We start from the raw sequence: 21,890 nt of genomic DNA, 5'->3' as shown, positions 1-21,890 counted from the left end.
GGAATGAGAGTTGGGCATGACTTAGTGACTGAACAATGCGTATGTATAACTGATATTTGCTATACACCTGAAACGAATACAACATTGGAGGTCAACTATACTCCAATAAAAATTTAAAAAATGAAAGAAAATCTGCCCTCTTAGCTGTACTTGGTTGTTCAAACAAAATGTATTTGAAAGGAGTAAGTTTATAAACATTGATTACCCTGAAATGATGTGCGTGGTTCTCCTAGAGCTGCTGGGCATGTATCTGGAGGCAGATGGGTAATAAATGGATAAAGACATGGGTTAAGTCCTTGCAGAAACTTGCAGTGTGACCCTGGACTTGCTGCTTGAATCTCTGATAGCCTCAGTGAACTTGTCATACTAGCCTGTAGAGGCAATGCCTTTAAAATATGTAGGGTGATGCCTGGCACGTAGTAAACATGCAGGAAATAGATATTATAATGATCCTTTAAGAACCCCAACCAGAGAAGGCACGTGTCAATTCTTAAGGTACAATTCGTCACATAACCAGAGGATCAAGAAAATGCATGCTGAACACATTGTAGCTCATTTCTTCTCTTGAAGCTCATGGAGGGTTTCATGTGGTAATTCCTTGTGTGTATAGGATTCGAAATCAGAATCCTATTTGCCCATCCCTGGAGCTGGGCTGTTTGACAAGAGGACTGTAGCTGCAGCCTCTCTTCTCTTGACAGTGGGAGGCGGGGTGGATGCTGGCCATGCCAGGACAGGGCAGGGAGCACCCCAGCTCCCACCTCTCATTTCCAAACTCCCAGGGTGTGGTGGAAAGCACACAGGACTAAGCTGGTTGTCCTTGGCCAAGCAGTGGCTTCTCTGAAACCATTATCACTTCTGTAAAAGTGGAGCCATATGCAGGATCAAAAGAGGGGAAGAACACAGGGGATAAGCTTGGCATATCTAAGGGGAACCAGGATGCATGCTCCATACCAAGACTTTCTTCCAACAGGCCAAATGAAGATGTTAAATACATTTTAGAAAAGTTTTAATTTGAACAACTTATGATTAAAAATACATTTTATAAATAATTTTTCCATAGACTTGATTAAGGATTGTTGCGAACTTTACAAAAAGACGTACAGCAACAATAGCAGAAAGAAATTACAAAAAAATATAGCTACAGTCCTCCCATTTAAAAATACATTATACATCACAGCATTTTCTTTGTGCAAAGTTGAAGAGAGCGCTGTGTTAGGCCTGTCACAGGTTCACCCAAAGGGAAGTAAACTTTAACACAGTTACTTGGCATCATAGGATAGGCACAGCTGAAAAAACGAACTCCTTCCCCCAGAAGTTAATATACCTTAGTTCAACATTTTATTTTGTAGGACTGATGGCTGAACTTAGCTTAATACAAATATATATTTATATGTCTGTGTGGATATATATATATTTAAGTACGAAAATAAGTGTCTGTTTTGCAAATAAGTAAACCCTCAACGTATTTACAGTATTTTCAGAGAACGTGTTCTCCAAATCAGTCCGAGGCCATCTTCTCTGTTAAACAACTCTTCAGAAGATTAAACGAAGCCAAATATGTCAATTAATGGACATCCTCCGTTGAGACTTCCAGTTTTCGCTGTGGGACGAAGAGAGTTCCTACGGAGGTGTGATTAGCACCATCAAAATCCATGCAGGTGGAGCCTGTTGGGTTTGTTGGTCCACCCGGAGTACGGAAGAAGCTTTCGGCCACTGGCTGGGACCCTTTGGGTGTCACAGGAACAGGCTGATTGGAAAGAGAGGAACGGAGAAAAGTCAGACCCAGAGTGAACTGGAAGGACGTGTCACATGATGGGAACCTTGAATGCCCTGAAATCTGCTAAGTGAGCCTGCCTGAGTTTCACACGCTCAACTATTTTTTTTTTCTTTTTTTTTTTAACATTTATTTATTTATTTATTTACTTATTTACTTTATTTTACTTTACAATACTGTATTGGTTTTGCCATACATTGACATGAATCCACCACGGGTGTACATGCGTTCCCAAACATGAACCCCCTCCCACCTCCCTCCCCATAACATCTCTCTGGGTCATCACCGTGCACCAGCCCCAAGCATGTTGTATCCTGCTTCGGACATAGACTGGCGATTCAATTCTTACATGATAGTATACATGTTACAATGCCATTCTCCCAAATCATCCCACCCTCTCCCTCTCCCTCTGAGTCCAAAAGTCCATTATACTTTTGGACTCAACTATTTTTTTTAAGGGGAAACAAAATGCTCATGATAATCCCATAATCTGGACTCCTTGAGCACTCTTGCTGGATTTACAAGAAAGGCAGGCCTTTAAGCATTTCCTTTTCCCATCCTTTCCTTGTCCGAAAGCAAAAGTGAGTCTCCCGTGATACTGATATTTGGGACTTAAGAACGAAAAGAGGAAAAACATCAATGAATGGACGCACTCTCACCTGTTGTGCCCCTGTCCCTGCAAATGATTGTCCGTTTGTTTGGTTCTGGCTCAGGATGGACACGTCACACTTGGTGGCCCTTCCTTGCTGAGTGCCTGCATTTTCGGGTGTGACACTAACAGCCTCTATTCTTGGCGACATGCCAACGGTTCCGGGGGCAGGGCTGGCGGACACCTGCACACCAGGGGAGATGAGGCCCAAGTGCTGCAGGGTGAAGTTTACAATGGCTGAGCTCGGGTTCTGGATGGGAACTGGGTGGCTCAAAGAGAGAGCCGGGCTGTTCCCGACAGGGACGGCTGCCATGGAAGTTGGTGAGACCATTAGCTTCAAAGGTGTTACTTGAACAGAGGGAAAATTAACAGCAGTGAGTTCAGATGATGTCACTGGAATAACACCTGGAAGGAAAAGGCAGGAGAATATCTTAAAAGCACAGGCATTTGTCCAAGAAGTATATAAGGCTTGAGTGAGCTTGAGAATGACTGTGTTTGAAAGATGTTTTTAAGTACACTCACCTGCAATTGGGGAGCTGTAGATCCTGTGATTTGGGGAAAGTGTACCTGAGTTTTCATTACTAGACAGAATGGACTCTGCCCCCAGGGTTGAGCACTGGGTGAGAGGGATTAGGTATCCTGATGGGAACAAGGTCTAGAAAACAAAGAGGAAGGGTTTATTTTACACACAAATAGAGAAAGAAACAATGGAAACAGTGACAGACTTTATTTTCTTGGGCTTCATAATCACTGTAGATGGTGACTGTAGCCATGAAATTAAAAGACACTTGCTCCTTGGAAGAAAAGCTATGACAAACCTAGACAGCATGTTAAAAAGCAGAGACATCACTTTGCCCACAAAGGTCTGTCTAGTCAAAGCTATGGTTTTCCCAGTAGTCATGTATGGATGTGAGACCTGGACCATAAAGAAGGCTGAGCACCAAAGAATTGATGCTTTTGAACTTTTGGTGTTGGAGCAGACTCTTGAGAGTCCCTTGAGCAGTCTTTCTGGGTTTGCAAGGAAGGCAGGCCTTTAATCACTTCACTCTCCCATCCTTTCCTTCTCCCAAAGAAGGCACTCAGCCTTCTTCATGGTGAGACAAACAAGTCAATCTTAAAGGAAATCAATCCTGAATATTCATTAGGACTGATGCTGAAGGTGAAGCTCCAATACTTTGGCCACCTGATGCGAAGAGCTGACTCACTAGAAAAGACCCTGATGCTGGGAAAGGTTGAAGGCAGGAGGAGAAGTGGACGACAGAGGACGAGATGGTTGGATGGCATCACTGACTCGATGGACATGAATTTGAGCAAGCTCTGGGAGATGGTGAAGGACAGAGAATCCTGGCGTGCTGCAGTCCATGGGGTTGCAAAGAGTCGGACACAAGTGAGCGACTGAACAAAAACAAGAAAAATGACCATGTGCCTCTTCTGGGACTAATATCCCTTGGTGGTTGTTTGTCTCATCAGACCAAAGCCTCCAGTGGTATGGGCCACGGGCAGGCCAGCTCTATGGCTCTTTGAAGACAGTATCCCTCCTTCCCATCCCAACAGTTGTCCTGAATAACCAAATGTTTCTTAAATGCCAGCTGGGGTCTTAGGAAGCATCCTAAAGTTAGCATTGAGTCTGCTTAAGGGCAGGATTTACCTAGCACCCCCCACCACCCTCAACATCCTAAGTCTGCTTCCAGACTTCTTGGTATGAAGTGGTACTGTCAGAACAAGCTGGACGCAGCTGGACACCATAGGGGCACTGCTGTGTTATTATCTGATTGTCCTTGAATTACGTGGGATGGTGTTTCCCAGAGACTATTCTGAGGGACTCTAGTTCTTTCTATGGGATGCAAGCAGGTACTACTTGAATCATAGTTAAATTATGTTTGGGGAAATGCTGAATTCAACAAAGGAAAATGGAATCTTTATGACAGAATTTCTAAGGGACTTTCATGATGGCATACAATGTGAATCTCTAAGAGAGTGTTCATCATGTAACATTTCCCAGGCTATTCAGCAACTAAATGTTTGGTAGTATTAGCATTTAAGGGAAAAAAAAACATGTTAAGAAATGTTGATTTAGAGAAAGGGAATGTCAAACCACAGGCCCAAAATATAGCCTCTTGGCTGTTTTTGCAGATAAAATTGTACTGGAACATAGCCATGGCCATTCATTTACATATTGTCTGCAGATGCATTCCTATTTTTAAAAATTTTTTTACAATGGCAGAGTTGAATAGGTGTAACAGAAACCATATGGCCCACAGAGCCAAAAGCATTTACTCTCTGGCCCTTTACAGAAAGCTTCCCCTGTGGCTCAGTTGGTAGAGAAGCCGCCTGAAATACAAGAGACTGCCTGCAATGCAGGAGATGCGGGTTCAATTTCTGGGTCAGGAAGAGCCCCTGGAGATAGAAATGGCAACCTACTACAGTATTCTTGTCTGGAGAATTCCATGGACAGAGGAGCCTGGCGGGCTATAGTCCTATACAGAAGAGTTTGCTGACTCCTGATTTGGAATAAAGGAATTATAGAACTATAGGGCTTTTTTCCCCTTAGTACTTTAGGATCCAATGATACCAAGCAAACACTCTTATAATATACAAATGAAAGGGCAGGGTACCAGGTTTCAAAAACGACAGATAAGAGAACTGATTAATTCATATGAGATGTCCAAATATCATGCAGATAAAGCTATAGGGAATGAAGTTGCATTCCATACGGAAATGGCCAGAGTGTTGGGCTGTGTGTGTCTGCAGCACACCTGCTCATCACGATACTTTTCCAACAGAGCCTACGTGGCTGGCTGAGCCGCCTGCAAAGTCTGATCGGCCTTACCAGGAACAGGATTGGTAAAAGCGAAAAGCAGCTCTTGTAAACCAGAGGCCCACCTTTCGTCTCCCTGCAGATCTTTTTTCTCACCACTGTCAGAACAACGGCCTATGCTTTGATCTAGCTGTTAATAGGTCTGGTCAGAATCCCCAGTGCTAAGGTGTACCAAAAACTTTCAATTTTGTTTCTTAGATGCTTGGTTCTGTTCAATATCTTTACTAGCAGGTTCCTTGAAGGCTTCAGGAATAGAAAATTTTCAAGGGGTAGATTTAGGTGTTTTACCAATAGCTGCTCTTTGTCATCTTACAGTACAATGTTTTCTGGTTTAACTCTCTTCAAATCTCTAGCAAAACTCTAATAATAATTACTTTTCCTTTTCCTATAAACTATATTCATCACAAAACTGTTTCATCTATAATGCCAACCCCTTTTTTAAAATTAGAACTATTAAAGTAGCAGGATGAAAATAATTTGACATATTGCCACTTGTACATCTTCTCACCCAGACTATATATCAGCACTCCTACCCCTCTTCCTAGGACACTATCCTCTTTTGTTTTCGCCATATTTCTTACTATTCACTACCTGATACGCTTGTGTTTGTTTGTGGTCTCTCTTCTCTCCACCCCTAGAAGTGTAGATTCTCAGTAAATGTTTGTTGAATGAATTAACACGTGAATCTCTCCCTTTCTTTGCTCTGCTCAGTCCATGCTAAAAAGAAATGGTCAAAAATGAAGTCAGAGATGAAAAAAAGAGCAGGGGGCGTGAGGAATCTATCCAGTGAAAACCCTAATCCTGAATAACTAAGTGAGCAACAGGAGACCATTATTAAATCATACTCATTGCCTCAAAGAGATTATGGACCTCCCAGAAAATCAAATCAAGCTGAAGCCTTGTGATTTTCCCCCTAGCATGTGTATTAAACGCAAAATGATACTATGCTAAGATAATGGATGTTTTGAATGGTTACCATGAGGCCATCCTCAGGGAAGATCTGACAGTCTCTAAAGCCTCCTTAATAACAACAGTTACAGATAATACCCGTCAGCTTCTACAGTGCCTTGAAAGGATCACAAACCCCTTTATATATACCATCATGTAATAAATTCACTTAACCTCACAAAAACTGTAAGATGGCCCTGGGGCAAGTGCTCAAAAGCAATCATCCCCAAAGGCAGGTGCTGATTTGATCCAGAGCACAAGCGCTTCGTACCCAGTAGACAATCAGGAAAAAGTGGCAGAACAAATTCTTTATAGATGTGGGAAAACAAGATGTAGAGAAGCGAAATAACCCGAGTTAACAGCAGGGACAAATGAGAGATTAACTGCTGCTTCCATGTTTAGTGAGGTCTGTTTATCTGGTGATGCTGTCTTTCATATACGATTGTCCTGAGAGTGGAAAAAGAGGACATATGCAAAAGCGCCTAACACTTCTGCATGTGGGTAGGCAGCCAATACATGTTCTTTCCTTCCTGAATTAAACTCCATCCAGGAAAAAAACACCAAAACATCTAGAAACCAATGCACCAAATACCCTAAACCTTACCAAGCTAAGTCTGATTTTTCTATTTGTACAACATGGACATTTTGGTTTAAATTTGACGTAGAAAGTAAAAACAGTGGGCGGAGCCATTTCTCTGCTAGGCCACAGATGCCAGTTGCATGACGTCAAACAAATATCAAGTAATGACTCAGAAAGCAGGAGTTAGAGGAACCCTATGCGTCCATCCATTCATGTGGGGTCACGTCTGCTTGTAAATTATTTAAGACTTTCATGGCAGGTGTTTGCATTCCAGTGTGGGACAGAGAAATGGACTTAAGGACAACCACCCACAGTGCTTTAAAAAGAAAGCGGATAATCCCTTCCTCCAAAGGTTAAAAATGCCCCTGCCGCCATCCCAGTCGGGGGATTAGCTGCTTGAGGCCTTGTTTGAATTATGGGGCGCTAAGGAACAGTTCCCTGTTTTCTGGGAGACTGCTCTTTGCTCTGGTAAATTTCACACGCCAGCAGAGTCCCTCCTGCTTAACTGGGGGGTACCTAAAGCTTTGCACAGTTAATGGCTGTACTTACTGTGGAGACATTTTCAGGTGCTTTCAGGTCTTCTTTAAATTTCTTTTTGGAGCCACTGTCCTCGAGCATGCTCGCCCTCTTGGAGCCTTTTTCTCCAGCTGGCTCCCTCTCTCGGTTCTTTGCACCTTGTCTCTCTGGCTCTGGCAGCAAACTTCCAGGCCTGGTGGATGCACTGGACTTTGGGGCGTCACTGTCTGCATTCTCACCGGTGGCATCAGTGGAGTCTTTTGATCTCATAGTGTTAGAAGAGGTGGTGGGGCAGACCGTGGGGCTCAGGCCCGGGGGTGGCGTGACAGTTTGGGCCTGCGCAGGCTGCAAGTAGATGGCATACGATGAGCCCGAAGGGGTCTGAGGTAGGATCACAGGCACTGCTGGTGACAATGGGCTGGCGAGCAGGGGGACCACCCCCAGGGGTTGGATGAGGGACGGTGCTGTCATCTCTAGCTCGGCATTTGCTGGAGTGTCCAGAGGGGCCACTGGTTTGCAGTGCCCAGATCCTGCCAGCTGTACTTTCACTTTCTTTCTGGGTTCACTAAAAGACAAGATTGAAAACATGAGACAATGGGAACACATGTTCTCTAGAATGTTCTACTATTTTACATTGCCCCAGATTGAAGCTACGCTTTTATGTAACTAGCAGACAGTTTCTGTAATGATTCCATATTATGAGTTACAGAGAAGATTCTCTCACCAGTTTCCAAGGTTATTGCCTGTTCTTACATGAAATAAGTAACCCTAATGATGCAATGTAAAGTAACGCATCCTGTTACTGAAGAGCGTTGCCCACCTACCTGGATTGCTCTTCTAACTGCATTTTGCAGATAGCTGCGAGCTGAGCCATTTTGCTCGGGAAAGGTGCAGAATTCTGAGTGCTCTCAGCTGGTAAAAGAAAAAGAAGGTCGGGGAGGGAGTTGGTCAAAGCAGAAGAATGAATCTTCACACTGATGAAACATCACTGAGGTCAAAGGAACAGAAAACAGGCACTGCTCCCTCCCCCAAATCACACAGCAATTAAGCGATAAACCCCACGATTCGCATTTATCCTTTAATTCATACGTAAGTTGGGCTTCAAGTGTGTTTGGGCCTATGGAAACAAACAATTCTCTAGCAAGTCCCGAGGGATCAAGGAAGCTAAAAGTCAGATGAGGAGGGAGTCTTTCAAGCGGAACCCTGACATGATAGGAAACATACCTTTGTGGGTTTTGATAGGGCTACTGGGAGCAGAATTTATCTTTCTCCGGTCACTGTCTATGCTCTTTACCAGTTTGATGAGAGATGGGTGTCGAGTGAAGTTTGGTTTCCCACGTGTGGAAAAGAGGTTTTTGGCACAGTTCTCTTTTGAAGACCGCCTCGTTTCCAAATCAGAGGCAGCCAAAGGAAGGACTGGGCTGAGACCTGAAACAGGAAAGGGCAGTGTGCTAAAACATGAGTGGTTCAGCCTCCTTCTGGGGTATGAGGTCAGTGTGTGCGCACTCACTGAGTTATGTCCAACTCTGTGCGACCCTATGGACTGTAGCCCGCCAGGTTCCTCTGTTCATGGGGATTCTCCAGGCAAGAATACTGGAGTAGGTTGCCATTTCCTCCTCCAGGGGATCTTCCTGACTCAGGGATCGAACTGGCATCTCCTATGTCTCCTGCATTGGCAGACGAGTTCTTTACCACTGAGCCACCTGGGAACGGTTCTAAAATGATTTCTGATTAAAGTGGCAACAGTTATGTCCCTACTATGTGCCAGATACCATTTCAAAGGCTTTACCTAAAAAACCCTGTTCATCTTATTCTGAATGAATTCTGAGATAATAATTCACTTTAACATCTCTGAAAGACTTTGTCATCTTATAACCAGTGGTGTGCTCTCAGGGTGACTGTCAGTGGTTTTTATTTCTTACTGAAATATAAAACATTGGGTATCTCAGCATCAGTGGAGACTTCATCTGATGAAATAGGGTGACCCTCCCTGCTATGGACTAAATGTTTTCATCCTCTGCCCCATCCCTTCTCCCCAAATTCACATGTTGAAACCTGATGTCCAGTGTGATGATACTGGGAGGTGGGGCCTTTGGGAGATGTTCATGAGGGAGGAACCCTCTTGAACAGGATTAGTGCTCTTATAAAAGGGACTCCACAGAGCTCTCTAATCTTCTTCCACTATGTGAGGTTACTATGAAAAGACTAGAAAAGTCTAGAAAGCAGGTTCTCACCAGACACCGAGTCTGCCAGCACCTTGATCTTGGACTCCCCAGCCTCCAGAACTATGAGACGTAAATATATTGTTTATCAGCCACTGAGCCGATGGTACTCTGTTGTGGCAGCCTGAACAGCCTAAGACATTCTCCACAGCTCAGGCAGGTACCTCTCAGGAAAGGCAGCCCCATCTCAGAGACATTTCAGACATTAACTAACTGGTTCAGGGTCTCTCAGCTAGAAGAACGTGGGCCTGGGAGATGAACTTCATCTAGCCCAGAGCCTGTCCTCCAAATCCCTGTACTGAAGGACCTCTCACTGAGGTTATATCCCAAACTGGAATAACCTCGCAAAGGTACTGTCGTTCTTCCTACTCGGGGTGAGGAAACAGTCTTAGAGGCCACACAGCTGGAATAAGTGAGAGTTGGGACTGGAACCTAAGCTTCCCTCTGCTTTTGGGGCCCGTGTTCTTGCCATTTTCCATAACTTCTGTGTGGGGGGTCTTGGTAGAACACAAAATGTAAGAATCCCAGAGTTGAGATGGAGACAGACTATTCATTCTGGAATGAATCCATTTCATATTCTCCACAAGCACAGGCTGTTTCAACTTTGTCAAATTCTTTTACACACAGACTCGGCCTCTTACACGGGTGTGATGGTTATGGATCTTGAGTTGCTGATGGAACCAAGGGCCAGACTTTCCATACTGATGTTCATCTCTGTCTTTTCAGTCACTTACATATATGCTCTTCCCATGTGGGAGTACAGGTAGGAAGAGAAAGGAAGATATTTCCAATTGTGCACTAATTCAAAGTAATGCAGCAACGAATAAAAGGAAATAAATACATACCACTGGGATTTGGACTGATTTCTGGGCCTGTCCATTTAAAAGCTGGTTTTCGGCCTCTTTCCTCTGTAACATGAACTTTCTTGATAAGATCCAGGCTGCTCAGAACATTAGCTATATCATACAACCTCCTAATTTTTGCTGGGGGAGAAAAAAGTATATATATCACTTAATGGAATAATGAAAGATCAAAGGACTTTGCTTCCTAAGGACTTCATGTGTACAGTGTACACTCAAAGAGCTATCCTAACCATCAATGTCAGAGAAAAACCATCAGTGACTTTTCTAGAGTTAGTCTAGTAATACTGCTTTAATGAAAACAAAAAACATTTTAAATATTGAGACTCAATTACTGCTGACACTGGATTTTGAAACAAAAGGAAAAATGACTCAATGAAATCACCCTATTGGGAAACATGTTACAGTTTTTCTAATAAAAAGTTACCACTGCTGGGCATCTCCTAATGAGGATTCAGCATTTTAGGAACAAACAGAAATAATAATTTTCCTGCTTGTGATAGTTTATGAAAATAAATGTATTTTTCACAAGCATGGAAAATTTTATACCTATCAAATTTATAAACATTTATACTGTCCAAAGCATGATTTGCTAATTCTATAAGTCTTATATATCATGAAAAGTTCTGTTACAGAAGTCTGCCTTTACTTCAGCTTGTAGTACAAAGCTGCAAATTAAGTCCCGCCTTCACAGCCATGCCAGAGGGTTCTGAATTCCCCAGGGATTCAGCAAATTACACATCTGCAGTTCCTGGAATAGTTTCCAAGGCTGTGACTAACCAGTGAAATAGAGAGCTGAAAACTGGTGACTCAGAGGAAGCAGGCCGCCTGTCGGTAGGATTGGGGTGTGTTTTCTGATATGGCAAATCTCCTAAGCCAAATGCTAGCCTTACTGCCTTAATCTCTACTCATTTTGTCTTTATGGAGACACCATCAAACTGGAGGTGCCTCAGTACTTTCATGGGACCAGCACATCTTCACAAGGATGGGAAGGGGTCTGCATGACACCTCCCAGGCATTCCCCTGCTATGCCTTGGGGTCACCAGTCAACCGGTCGCCTGAGTGATCCATGTCTAGGCCAGCCTAATGCCCTGCTCGGAGGTCAGCTAATGCCTTCTATACCTTCTCTCTGCTCCTCTGTGTGTGTGTGTGGGGGGGTAGTTCCTGCAAAGTCTTTTCTAGAGGCAAGGGCAGAGCTGTTTTAAGACTCCAATCTATGATTTCTTCCCAACAGAGAGCAGATATTCTGGCTAAATTCATGCTTTTTTTTTTTCCATAGTGAAATCAAATAGTTTTCTTTATGAACTGGAAATAATCAGTAGCTGTGAAAGAAAATCCAATATTTAAATAAACATTTCTGCATGTAACAAGAAGGGCAATTAATCTGTTAGGTTACTTTCCTTGCTTAGCTATGGGACAGACTCTCAGGAGCAAGCCCTTGGGACCGCTCTTGATGGTGGTTGTCCACACACAGGATAAGGTGTCAGCCTTTGGTTTCAGGGCAGAGAGAGCAAGCCTTGCCTACCACGCTAGACAGGCTGGGTTGCCTGGACCAGCCAAGTCACTGGGGAAGCAAACTGTCTAAGGCAGTAAGTGCAGAGAAGGGACACCATAAAACCACTCTTTCTAAATGCCCAATCCACTGTGCTGCAGGTCACTTCTGGAGACCGTGTTAGAAGTTATTTACACCCTCAAATATGAGAGTCAGTGGAGAGAACAGACACGTGGGTTCCAGTCCCACTTTACTGCTTATGTAGACTTCAGACACTGTAAAATGGAGACAATGTTACAGTATCAAGTGAGGTAGATAAAGGTATCAGGTAAGAGTAGCTATATACATATCTTTGAATCCCTACAAGCTATCCCTTGAGCTATCAAGCAGTATCTTCATGAATTCTGGGGAGAAGTGAAGATACAAAAGCCTAACTAGAGATGATCTGTTTATATAGCCAATGTATTGGAAAGTAACTTAAGAGCAGGTCCAAAAGTCCAGGGCAGTTGGGCCACTTACTTTTAAACTTGCTTTTATCCAAATCTTCCACATGGTCCTCCCCAATTAAAATCTTGGCAGCAATTTCCAAGCTTACTATCTGAGGCGTAGACACCAAAAACAGCATCACAAATTTTTGGCTCATCACTCTTAAAGACTTGTCTTTGCGGCTGTTTACAGAGGCTTTGGAAAAGGAAGAGGATTAGAGAATTAAAATTCATGAAGGGACAAGTGCCTTCAAAAGTAACAAAGCTAAAAATACCGCAACCTGATCCCATCGACAGGCATGATTTTCATATGAAAAGCAGCAGTAGCTTTGAGCTAGGTTCCCCTAAAGAACCTGGTCTCTAGACCTCCAAGAGGTTCCCTGCTACCTGGGCTTTTCAACACCAGCTCTCACCTGCCCGAAATTCCACTCCAGGGAGTTCGACAAAACACATATCTGGGTGTCCATTTTGGCCAGTGTTTGATTTGATGATGGGATCCTCTATACTGTAACTCTTACTAAAGTCAAACTCTTGTTCATATTCTTTCTTTTTGATCATCATAATCTGCTCGGCGTACTTGTTCTCCTCCCCGACGCTTTTCAAAGTCCCAAGGGTCTGGTTGAGGTTGTGTCGCCCGTGCCAAGTGTACCTGTTTTTGGCGAGCCGGCTCACCATGTGTAGACTTTCTAGGACATTGACGATATCATAAATGCGTCGGCGCTCGACATCTGCGGAGAACAAGCAATGGCACCTTATTAGGATCAGATATTGTAATGTGGATAGAATCGAATACTTTTCTTTTCCCCAGGGATTCCTAGTCCGTAGGTTCTGGATTAAATAACTTTAGTGGCTCAGATGGGAAAGAATCTGCCTGCAATGTGGGAGACCTGGGTTCGACCTGGGTTGGGAAGATACCCTAGAGGAGAGCATAGCAACCCGCTCCAGTATTCTTGCCTGGAGAATCCCCATGGACCGAGGAGCCTGGCGGGCTGCAGTCCACGGAGTCACAAAGAGTCGAATACAACTGAGCAACTGAGCACAGCACAGCTAACCAGAGTATGAAGATGAGAAAGGCGTGCCCCTGCTCTCAAAGGGTACAAACAGTTAATACAGATCAGAAAGGTGGTGTCCATTGAGGGTCGTTGATGCATCATACAGGTTTAAGAAGATTTTACGCTAACTTGTGAGGTAGGTGATTATCATCCATGCTTTTTTATTTCTTTAACAATAGTCTTTACTTTTACACAAAGCAGTACAAAATGAGGCAGTTCCTCAAAGGGTGACTTAGAGCTAGAAAATCCATCCTGAGTATGAAAGTTAGTGTTAGTTGCTAAGTCGTGTCCACCTCTTTGAGACCCCATGGACCGTAGCCCGCCAGGCTCCTCTGTCCATGGGATTTTCCAGGCAAGAACATGGGAGTGGGTTACATGGTGAAACTTATTATCTATGCTTTAATGATGAGGCAGTAAGAGGGTCCGGCTGGCTAAGCTGCTCACCCTAAGGCACAGAGCTAGTATGTGGCAAAATCAAGTCTTTAGAGCTCTAAATTCCACACTCTACACTCCATTTCTTATATTAGTTCCCAACACACACAAACATGGCTGTTATACGATAGATACAAGGTGCTGAGATTCCTTGGTTCCTGGAACTTGCCAGAGGGCCTTTGTGTGCTAGGCTGTTCCTTCTGGCTGGATTGCCTCTCCCAGATGTCCTCACAGCTCCCCACCTCTATTCTTGAGAGGTGAAATCTTGTGAAATCTCCTTGCTCAGATTTCATGCTCCAAACAAGGCCTGACCTAACTACCTAACTTAAAATGAAGTTTAAAATTACGGAGCACACTCTTAGCACTCTGGATTCCCGCCTGCCCTGGCCTGCATTTGCTTTCCTTTAGCACACATTACCCTCTTACATCCTCATTACCCACTTATTATGTCCTTTGCATACTGTCTATTGTCTCCACTGGAAAGCAGGTGCCACAGGAGCAGGAACTTTGTTCTTTCTGTCCATTGATGTTATCCCAGCTGCTATGACCTTGCCTGCCACATAGTAGATAATGCTAAATTAAATGGTACACCCTCCATAGCTATAATGAAGTGTATGTGAAGAGAGGAATCTAAATGGCATTTCTTAAAGTTGATACGTATAAACATGTATTAGAAGGGCAAAACTTTCTTCATGGGGTGATAGCTATATACTAAAATATCCTGTATGTCTCTTCACAGATTCAGGTCGTAGTATTCTCATGACTCCAAAGGTATCCTACATTTGCCACGGATTTCTTTTTTAGCTCTAACTAGATTTGAGTCCATGAAGAGAGGAGGAAAAGAGGGCAGGGGGATACAGTAACTTTTGGCAAACACAAAACATTCAGAAAGTGCTGAATGGCAGAGAGGGCTAAAGCCCGGCTCCCGTGCCCAGAGGCTGATCCTCATGTCGACTGTGAAGAAAGCATTTGGCAGCCTGGCTCCTCAATGAGAAACAAGATGTAAGTTCAGAGTTGTAGCTGTTTGTGAAATAAGTCATAAAACAATGTTGCGTTACTTTAAAGCTTCGGACCTTTCACAGTGCAGTCAGAGCAATCTCCATTGTGATTTTCTGCTTCTGTTTTGAGGCTTAAATGTGACTGGGAACTACATGCTGTTATTCTGAAATTAATAGGGCTTGACAGATGGATAATTTCCGTGTGGTCTTGTGCCATTACAAACACTGGCTAGAAGGAGCGTGGGTCTGATGGCCTCAGTCTGTGAAGTGCCTTTAATGACTGACCCTTTCAGCGAGCTCTTTGCATACTTACTAAGTTCTTCGGCTACTTCATCAAGACAGATGTCATTATTCACAGCAGGGTTGGGATAGTTAGGGTATCGAGCTAAAAACTTATGACACAACAATCCTAAACTTTTCTCTTTTCGACTGGGTTGGGATTTCTCATATTCATCTCCAGAGAAGTGTTCCTACAAAGAAAGATGTAAATAATGTCTTATTCAGAAAGATTTATTGGAGGTATTAATGCTCAATGACTAACACATATACATAGTTTGCTACAGCGGCTGCAAAATTGGGAAGATAAGTGGGGAGAAGTCAGGGAGAAGTCAGATAAGTGGGGAGCTTGAAGGATCTGAAAGGGAAGAAGCTCATAATTAAGTGATAGGTTCAGATTTTCCAGAGCTGTATTTGATGGGGTCCAAACCTTTCCAGTGCTCTGACTGGGGAGATACTTTATACTGCTAGTGCCTCCTCAACAGCCACCCCCTCCCTAGCTCCCCAAATCCCCCAGTTTCCACCCAGTCCTCTGCAAACAAACCTACATGTAAACAATCTTTGACCTCAGGTAATCCGTTTCTGTTGTCAAACAAACCCCTTTTCTGATCCCTGTTGCGGATCTCAGGGCTCACGGCGCTGATGAGCATTTTCAGGTTGGCTGTTGGTGTCCACGGTTCTCCCTGGGAGATCTCCTTGGGCTTGGTGGGTGTGGTTAAAGGGCCAAAGTCAGGCTGGATCTCCGCCAACACTATATTTGCAGCAGTGGATTCTTTCAGAGGTGTTTTCATCAGTCCCCTTTTATGTGGCTCAAAAAAGAGATTTTCCTGGTTCAAAACAAGTAAATTATTAAATCCAGTATTAAAAAAAAGATTTATCAGATAGCTTTTGACTCTAAGAATTGTATAAATAGAAACAGTTCTTAGGAAACATGCTCAGTGAGGTTGTAGAGATGGTTAAATTAGTGACTATATTCCAATACTCACTTTGACATTTGTCCATAACACCTAAATTCCCCATTTTTAATTCTGCAACAATGCATGGATTTAAAATTTTCATCTTATGTTCCAAGAATTTCAAAAGAAAACATTAAGACTTAAAATTTTAAAATTTTTATTTTGAAATAATTTTAGATTTAGAGTTGCAAAGATCCTCCAGAGAGTTCCCGTATACCTTTTACTTAACTTCCCTTAATAGGACTGATAATTTTAAGTGACCCCAAACTCCTTGTAGTCACTTTGACTCATGACACTGTAATAAGAAAAGGTCTCCATGGCAGAAACCATATGCCATTCACCTGTGTATACACCTAGCACAACAGTTGAGTGTAGTGGGTACTCAGTGAGATACCACTGATGAAGAAAAGTCAGAGAGGCAAGGAAACAAGGGCGAGGGCTAGCCTGTGTCAGCAAAATCCACTGGGGAGCAAAATCCAGAGTGGCTACAAGCAGAAAATTCTGCTCATTGAATATTTACCCTTTTCACTTTACAGATGGAGAAAATGGAATCCAGAGAAGTAAAATTAGTTAACCTAAGACCACAAAGCTGGTTCCTGGCAGAGGCTGGGCTGCCACTGAGACATAAGAGGGTAAATTAACAGCAGTTTATACCTAAGACTGCTGCTGCTAAGTCGCTTCAGTCGTGTCCGACTCTGTGCGACCCCATAGATGGCAGCCCACCAGGCTCCCCCGTCCCTGGGATTCTCCAGGCAAGAACACTGGAGTCGGTTGCCATTTCCTTCTCCAATGCATGAAAGTGAAAAGTGAAAGTGAAGTCGCTCAGTCCAACTCTTAGCAACCCCATGGACTGCAGCCCACCAGGCTCCTCAGTCCATGGGATTTTCCAGGCAAGAGAACTGGAGTGGGGTGCCATTGCCTTCTCCACATACCTAAGACTAAAGAAAACTATGTTTTTTCTACTTTTGCCCACTGGCGACTTCATACATTCTTGCCATCTGTATCTATTCTAAAGAAAATGCTTGGGATGACAGGTAAGTGCACTGAGATGGTACACTTGAGAGCTTCCAATCCAAGAATGGGATTTTTCTCAGGGCTGCTGTCCTTTGCCTCTGACCATCAGAAGCAACAGCAGTTCTCTTATTTGTTTACATCTAAAATTTGCATATTTCATTTTTTAACCCTATCAATATTTAGAAATCAATCAAGGTATCTCCAGTGACAGTGGCCCCTATAGTTAAAAGAAATTGGTGATTTGGTAGAAAATTATCTTAACAAGAGATCCAACGTCCAATCATGTCAAATGCCCCTTCTGAATTCTTATAGTTTAAGAATTCTCAGAAATATCATAAAGCAGCTAACACATTTTATTATTCTTAAAAATATCTTTTCTCTCTACTTATCCCTCTGAAACTTCTGCCAAATCACTAAAAACTAGAAAGATTAATCCTGGGTAACTTTTCCCCTCTTCAAAAATTAAATTTTTCTTCCTTCTAGGTTTTTAATAGAGGTTAACCAAAAAAGAATGTGGTGTTAGTAAGATGTTGGATACTGAAAAATTATTTAGTAAAGTCAGGATAATGTTGCATTTAAAACTGCAAGGATGAATATGGAAGCTAAAAAAGTACCTTTTCGTTCTCCATTCTGTAAATTTCTCATACATTTAGTTTCTTTAAAAATGAAAAATCTGGAGTTCTTTATCCTGATGGTTCAAGTAGTTCAGGTAGTCCAATTAAAAAGTTTAATATCTTTAAAGAAAAAAAGAAAATAGAAAAAGTTAATGAAAAATGCAGGAGATCTGTTGAAAATACCTTTCATTACGAGACGCCACAGTCTGCTGAAACAAAGGCTAAGGTAAAGAAAACTGACAAACTACACTGAACATTTTATTCTCGACCGGAGATAGCCCCACAGGGCAGAGAACTCCCATCAAACGCCCGTAAATTACTTCAGCAAGCCGATCTGCCGTCAGTAAGACTTCAAGCAAACCACAGGAATTCCAGTGACAGCCCTTGCCCACCTTAAGAGAGGGCAAATCATTCTCCGGACCCCACCGAATGGACTCCAGCGAGCACAAGCACCCACCTGTTCACAGATCAGAGTTCCGGACTCAAGCGCATGAGCCCAGGTTCCGGCTAAGGAGCTGCAACTCCAAATAATCTGGATAAAAATCTGCATCTAGATGCTTGGATTTCTCCCTTGACACACACGTGCATGGGATCAGCAGCAAAGTCTTGGGGAAATAGCTTGATACGTAACTTCCAAATTCAGTCCTTAAGCTCCTGGGCATTTAAAGAGCGCCTTACGATTAAAACTTTTGTCGTTGTTTTTTGAAGACTTTCTTAAAGATGCGACTTAAAAAAAAAGTTATGTACTTGCTATTCAGGTGGCCAGTTCACGCCACAATCCTGGACCCTACCATGGAAGGCTGCATTTGCTCAGCAAGGCAACCAGGTACAGTCGCCACCGGCTCCCGCGCCCTGAGGGCTTCCCCTCGCTCCCGGCCAATTCCCCTCCCCCCCTGGGCCCAGTACGCGCGCCGCCAGTCAGGCAGTTCCCGGACAGCATCCTCGCGGTTTCTAGGGCAACGGTTCCCAACCAATCAGAGCGCTAGCTGCAGGCCTGCGATTGGCTGGCGGCGCCAGGGGCAGGTCTGGACCTTCCGCCTTCGATTTAAAAATTTGGCGCGGAAAGCCATCCCGTGGTCGGCGCCGCCCCTCGAGCAGCGCGGGGCTTGAGCGCGGGCAAACCCGCGCCCGGAACCACGGCGTCCCCGCCCCTCCCCCTCGCTCGCCCCCTCCCCTCTGCGCGGGATCTCGGCTCCTCCCTCCGCGGCCCCCGGCGGAGCGAGAGGCGGGAAACGGCCGCCGCTGCCTTCCCGATCCCTCTCCCGGTGCCAGTCCGGCCCGGCGCTGCGCCCCTCTGCGCCCCGCTGACCTGTCAGTTCACCTCACACTTGGAGCCGATGGGGGCTGAGCGGGGACGCCTCTGCACCCCTTCCCCGCTCAGGCCCGGGAGCCCGCGTGTCGGGCCGTCAGTCGGTCCTTAAACGCCGCGCTGAGGTGGGTGCCCGAGGGAAACGCCGGGACCGGGACTGGCGGGCCGGCGGGCGGGCACAGTGGACGTGGCCGTCCAGGAGCAGTCAAGCCCCCGATTTGAAATTAACCCGCTCCCGGCGCGAGCCGATCCCGCGGGCGGGGAGGGCCACTCCCCTCCCCCACGCCCGCTCTTCCCGGCCCCGGACCACGCGCGCCAATCCGAGTCTCCAGACAGGAGCTGGCGGCGAATCAGGGTGCAGGCACCGCCCTCCGGTGCCGCCTCCGCGGCAGAGTTGGGGGAAAAGTTCAGAAACTTTTTTTGGGGGGGCAAACACCCCCTCCCCTTGCTCAAAGTTGGGGAGTTAAGTTTAGTCCGCCGAGGACACGCGGGATGAGACGCGGGCGCTCCGCACCCCCCATCCTGGGTCCGTCCCACGGCCTGCCCAGTCCCAGGTCCGCTCACCTGTGCTGGAGACCCCAGCCAGGACCATTGCCCCTACCATCCGTGGCATGCGTTATTGTGCTGCTCACCATCTGCCCATGGCTCCTAAGAAACTGGGGCTTGGGGGGAGAAGCTTGGCTAACTGGCGCTCCCATTTGATGGGCGCGGGGTCTTGGCCCAAATGTGAGAACTCAGGTGGAGGAGGAAGAGTAAGGTTGAAAACCCGCCAAGCCTGTTCCGGGCGTCCCCTGTCTTCCCTCTCCAGGTCTCCCACCGGCTCCTCCCTTCTCCCTGTCGTCTTCCCTCGCTTTCCTCTCTTTTTCCGGGTTCAAACCCTTGGGCAGCTCCAGCATGGAATATTGTTGACTTCTAGATTAATAGGAGTTTTGGGAGACACTCTAGTCCAACGCTCTGCTTTGCGGATGGGGAGATCGAGACGCCGCGCGGCAGCTCTGCCCTTGGTTGCGCCTGGATTGCGTGCGCCCGCGTTGTCTTGCTTGGCTGTACTCGGCTTTCTAGCGCTTCCCTTTTCTGGGGACCTGTGCCGGAGTTGCGGGACCGCACGTATTGCCCAACAGCGCCCAGATCAAGGGGCCCATCTATCGACAGTTTGGTTTGAGCTCTTCCTCCTCTTTTGTAATCTCGCATCTTTTAAGCTCCAGCAAAGCCCGCAGCCGCGATCCCCTCGTCCTGTCTCGTATCCATGTGTGTCAATGTCTTGCAGCGCCAAATAGTTTTATATTCCTGGTCGCGATATGAGGGCGGGGATACTTGGTACTGAGGCCAAGGTCTCCGTGCTGTAGCTGCAGGCTGTAGGACCGGGGAGGTCCCGGTGGCGAACGGCGGCTCTTTCTCTTCGCGGAACGCAAGCTCAGGGCGCGCAGGGTGGCTGCCCCGAAAAGATAGGGCCGCGCTGGCTGGGTACTTGCTCTCCGCTACCGGGCTTCAGGCAAGTGTCGCTCAAGACCGCGCCGCCACCTGAAAACCGGCCTTAGGATCAGTGCTGTGCAGAAACCAGCGGTCACCTAGAGCCCTCAGATTTAAAATAAAGTGCGGCCACTCGGCAGGGCCCCACCCTAGACTGCACAGAGCAACTGTTTCTTACTGAGTCTCGTGCACCTTTTTTGGAGCAAGGTGTGTTTTTAGATATATCAACAAAAGGTGGGCAGTTGGCGCTTCTGAGTTAGCCTTTGTTTCACAGATTGTTCCCCTTTCCTCACCAGGGTTTATAGCAGTGGGTGGTGTCCCCCTCTGCCCAACCTACCTTAATTTTTTATTAATGCAAGCTGGGAATCCTCTTTAAAGCGACAGTCTGATGCCTCTGTGTTGAGAACCGGTGACTGCCGTGCTCACGTCTCTGACTACAGGGGCATTCCTTCTCCCAGGTGTCTGAGTGCCACAAATAATGCTCGGAGCAGCCACCTCTCACTAGGCTGCACAGATGGCATCGCATTCAGTACTCAGCATAGTTGTTAACTGTGGGTTACCATCTGGAAAGTGAAATAGAGCTCTTAAAAAAAAATTTTTTTTTTAAATTTTTAACTGAAGTTTAGTTGATTTACAATGCTGTGTTAATTTCTGCTCTACAGCAAAGTGACTCAGTTATACACATATATACATTCTTATATTCTTTTGCCTTATGGTTTATCCCAGGATATTGAATATAGTTCTCTATGCTATCCAGTAGGACTTGTTGCTTATCCATTCTATACGTAATAGTTTGCCTCTATCAACCCCAAAGTAGAGCATTTTAAACTAACAAACCCCAGTCTTAAGGTAAGTGGCTGGTGTGGGATTTGAAGTCAAGTCTCTTTAACTCTTAAGGGCTTTCCACTGAAAGCCATGTTCTCCACTGTGCTTGGGTTGGTCCTTACTTGCTTCACAGAATAGTTGTGCCTCATTTTATAGGGAAGAAAACTGAGGCACCAAAAGGTTTAAGTGGTGGCCAATTTAGCTATAGAGTTAGGATTATAATCCAGATCTACCTGCCCCCACTTCATATATCCCATTCCACTGGCTCAGAAAGCTCCTAAGAAAGCAATGTTGGTGACGCCTTAGACCACTCTTGTAGCCACATAACCCTTCTTCTAACATAACAAAATATAGAAAAAATGGGGTCTGTAATCCTTGTTTGAAGACTCTTGAGAGTCCCTTGCACTGCAAGAAGATCCAACCAGTCCATTCTGAAGGAGATCAGCCCTGGGATTTCTTTGGAGGGAATGATGCTGAAGCTGAAACTCCAGTACTTTGGCCACCTCATGCGAACAGTTGACTCATTGGGAAAGACTCTGATGCTGGGAGGGATTGGGGGCAGGAGGAGAAGGGGATGACAGTAGATGAGATGGCTGGATG

At 45.2% G+C, this 21,890-nt stretch overlaps 1 protein-coding gene across 6 annotated transcripts; it reads right to left on the bottom strand.

Moving 5' to 3' along the window:
- Positions 1–989: 989 nt before the first annotated feature.
- Positions 990–20,382, bottom strand: E2F8 (E2F transcription factor 8). 6 transcript variants are annotated; one of them, XM_060403981.1, is made up of 14 exons: positions 19,560–20,382; positions 18,144–18,340; positions 17,687–17,806; positions 15,651–15,929; positions 15,140–15,296; positions 12,758–13,072; positions 12,379–12,540; positions 10,353–10,490; positions 8,510–8,713; positions 8,110–8,197; positions 7,319–7,850; positions 2,946–3,078; positions 2,434–2,828; positions 990–1,747 (listed from the first exon to the last, which is right to left on the bottom strand). In XM_060403981.1, the coding sequence occupies exons 3-14, from the start codon at positions 17,699–17,701 to the stop codon at positions 1,565–1,567; spliced, it is 2,601 nt and encodes an 866-aa protein (XP_060259964.1). In that variant the 5' UTR covers positions 17,702–17,806; positions 18,144–18,340; positions 19,560–20,382; the 3' UTR covers positions 990–1,564. The 6 variants fall into 6 exon arrangements, with proteins under 6 accessions (XP_060259964.1, XP_014958575.2, XP_042093675.1 ...); XM_015103089.3 differs by lacking the exon at positions 19,560–20,382 and adding an exon at positions 18,996–19,215; XM_042237741.1 differs by lacking the exon at positions 19,560–20,382 and adding an exon at positions 19,008–19,215.
- Between the last annotated feature and the right edge of the window lie 1,508 nt (positions 20,383–21,890).

Source organism: Ovis aries, chromosome 21, assembly GCF_016772045.2.
Source record: "Ovis aries strain OAR_USU_Benz2616 breed Rambouillet chromosome 21, ARS-UI_Ramb_v3.0, whole genome shotgun sequence".
NCBI classification, from domain to species: domain Eukaryota; kingdom Metazoa; phylum Chordata; class Mammalia; order Artiodactyla; family Bovidae; genus Ovis; species Ovis aries.
This window is presented reverse-complemented; position numbering and strand designations above follow the sequence as displayed.

Coding starts and splice junctions, on each gene's coding strand:
- E2F8 (XM_060403981.1), bottom strand. Junction 13,073..15,139: donor TGAAGTAGCCGAAGAACTTA/GTAAGTATGCAA, acceptor TGTTCTCCGCAG/ATGTCGAGCGCCGACGCATT. Junction 10,491..12,378: donor GGATAAAAGCAAGTTTAAAA/GTAAGTGGCCCA, acceptor TTTCTCCCCCAG/CAAAAATTAGGAGGTTGTAT.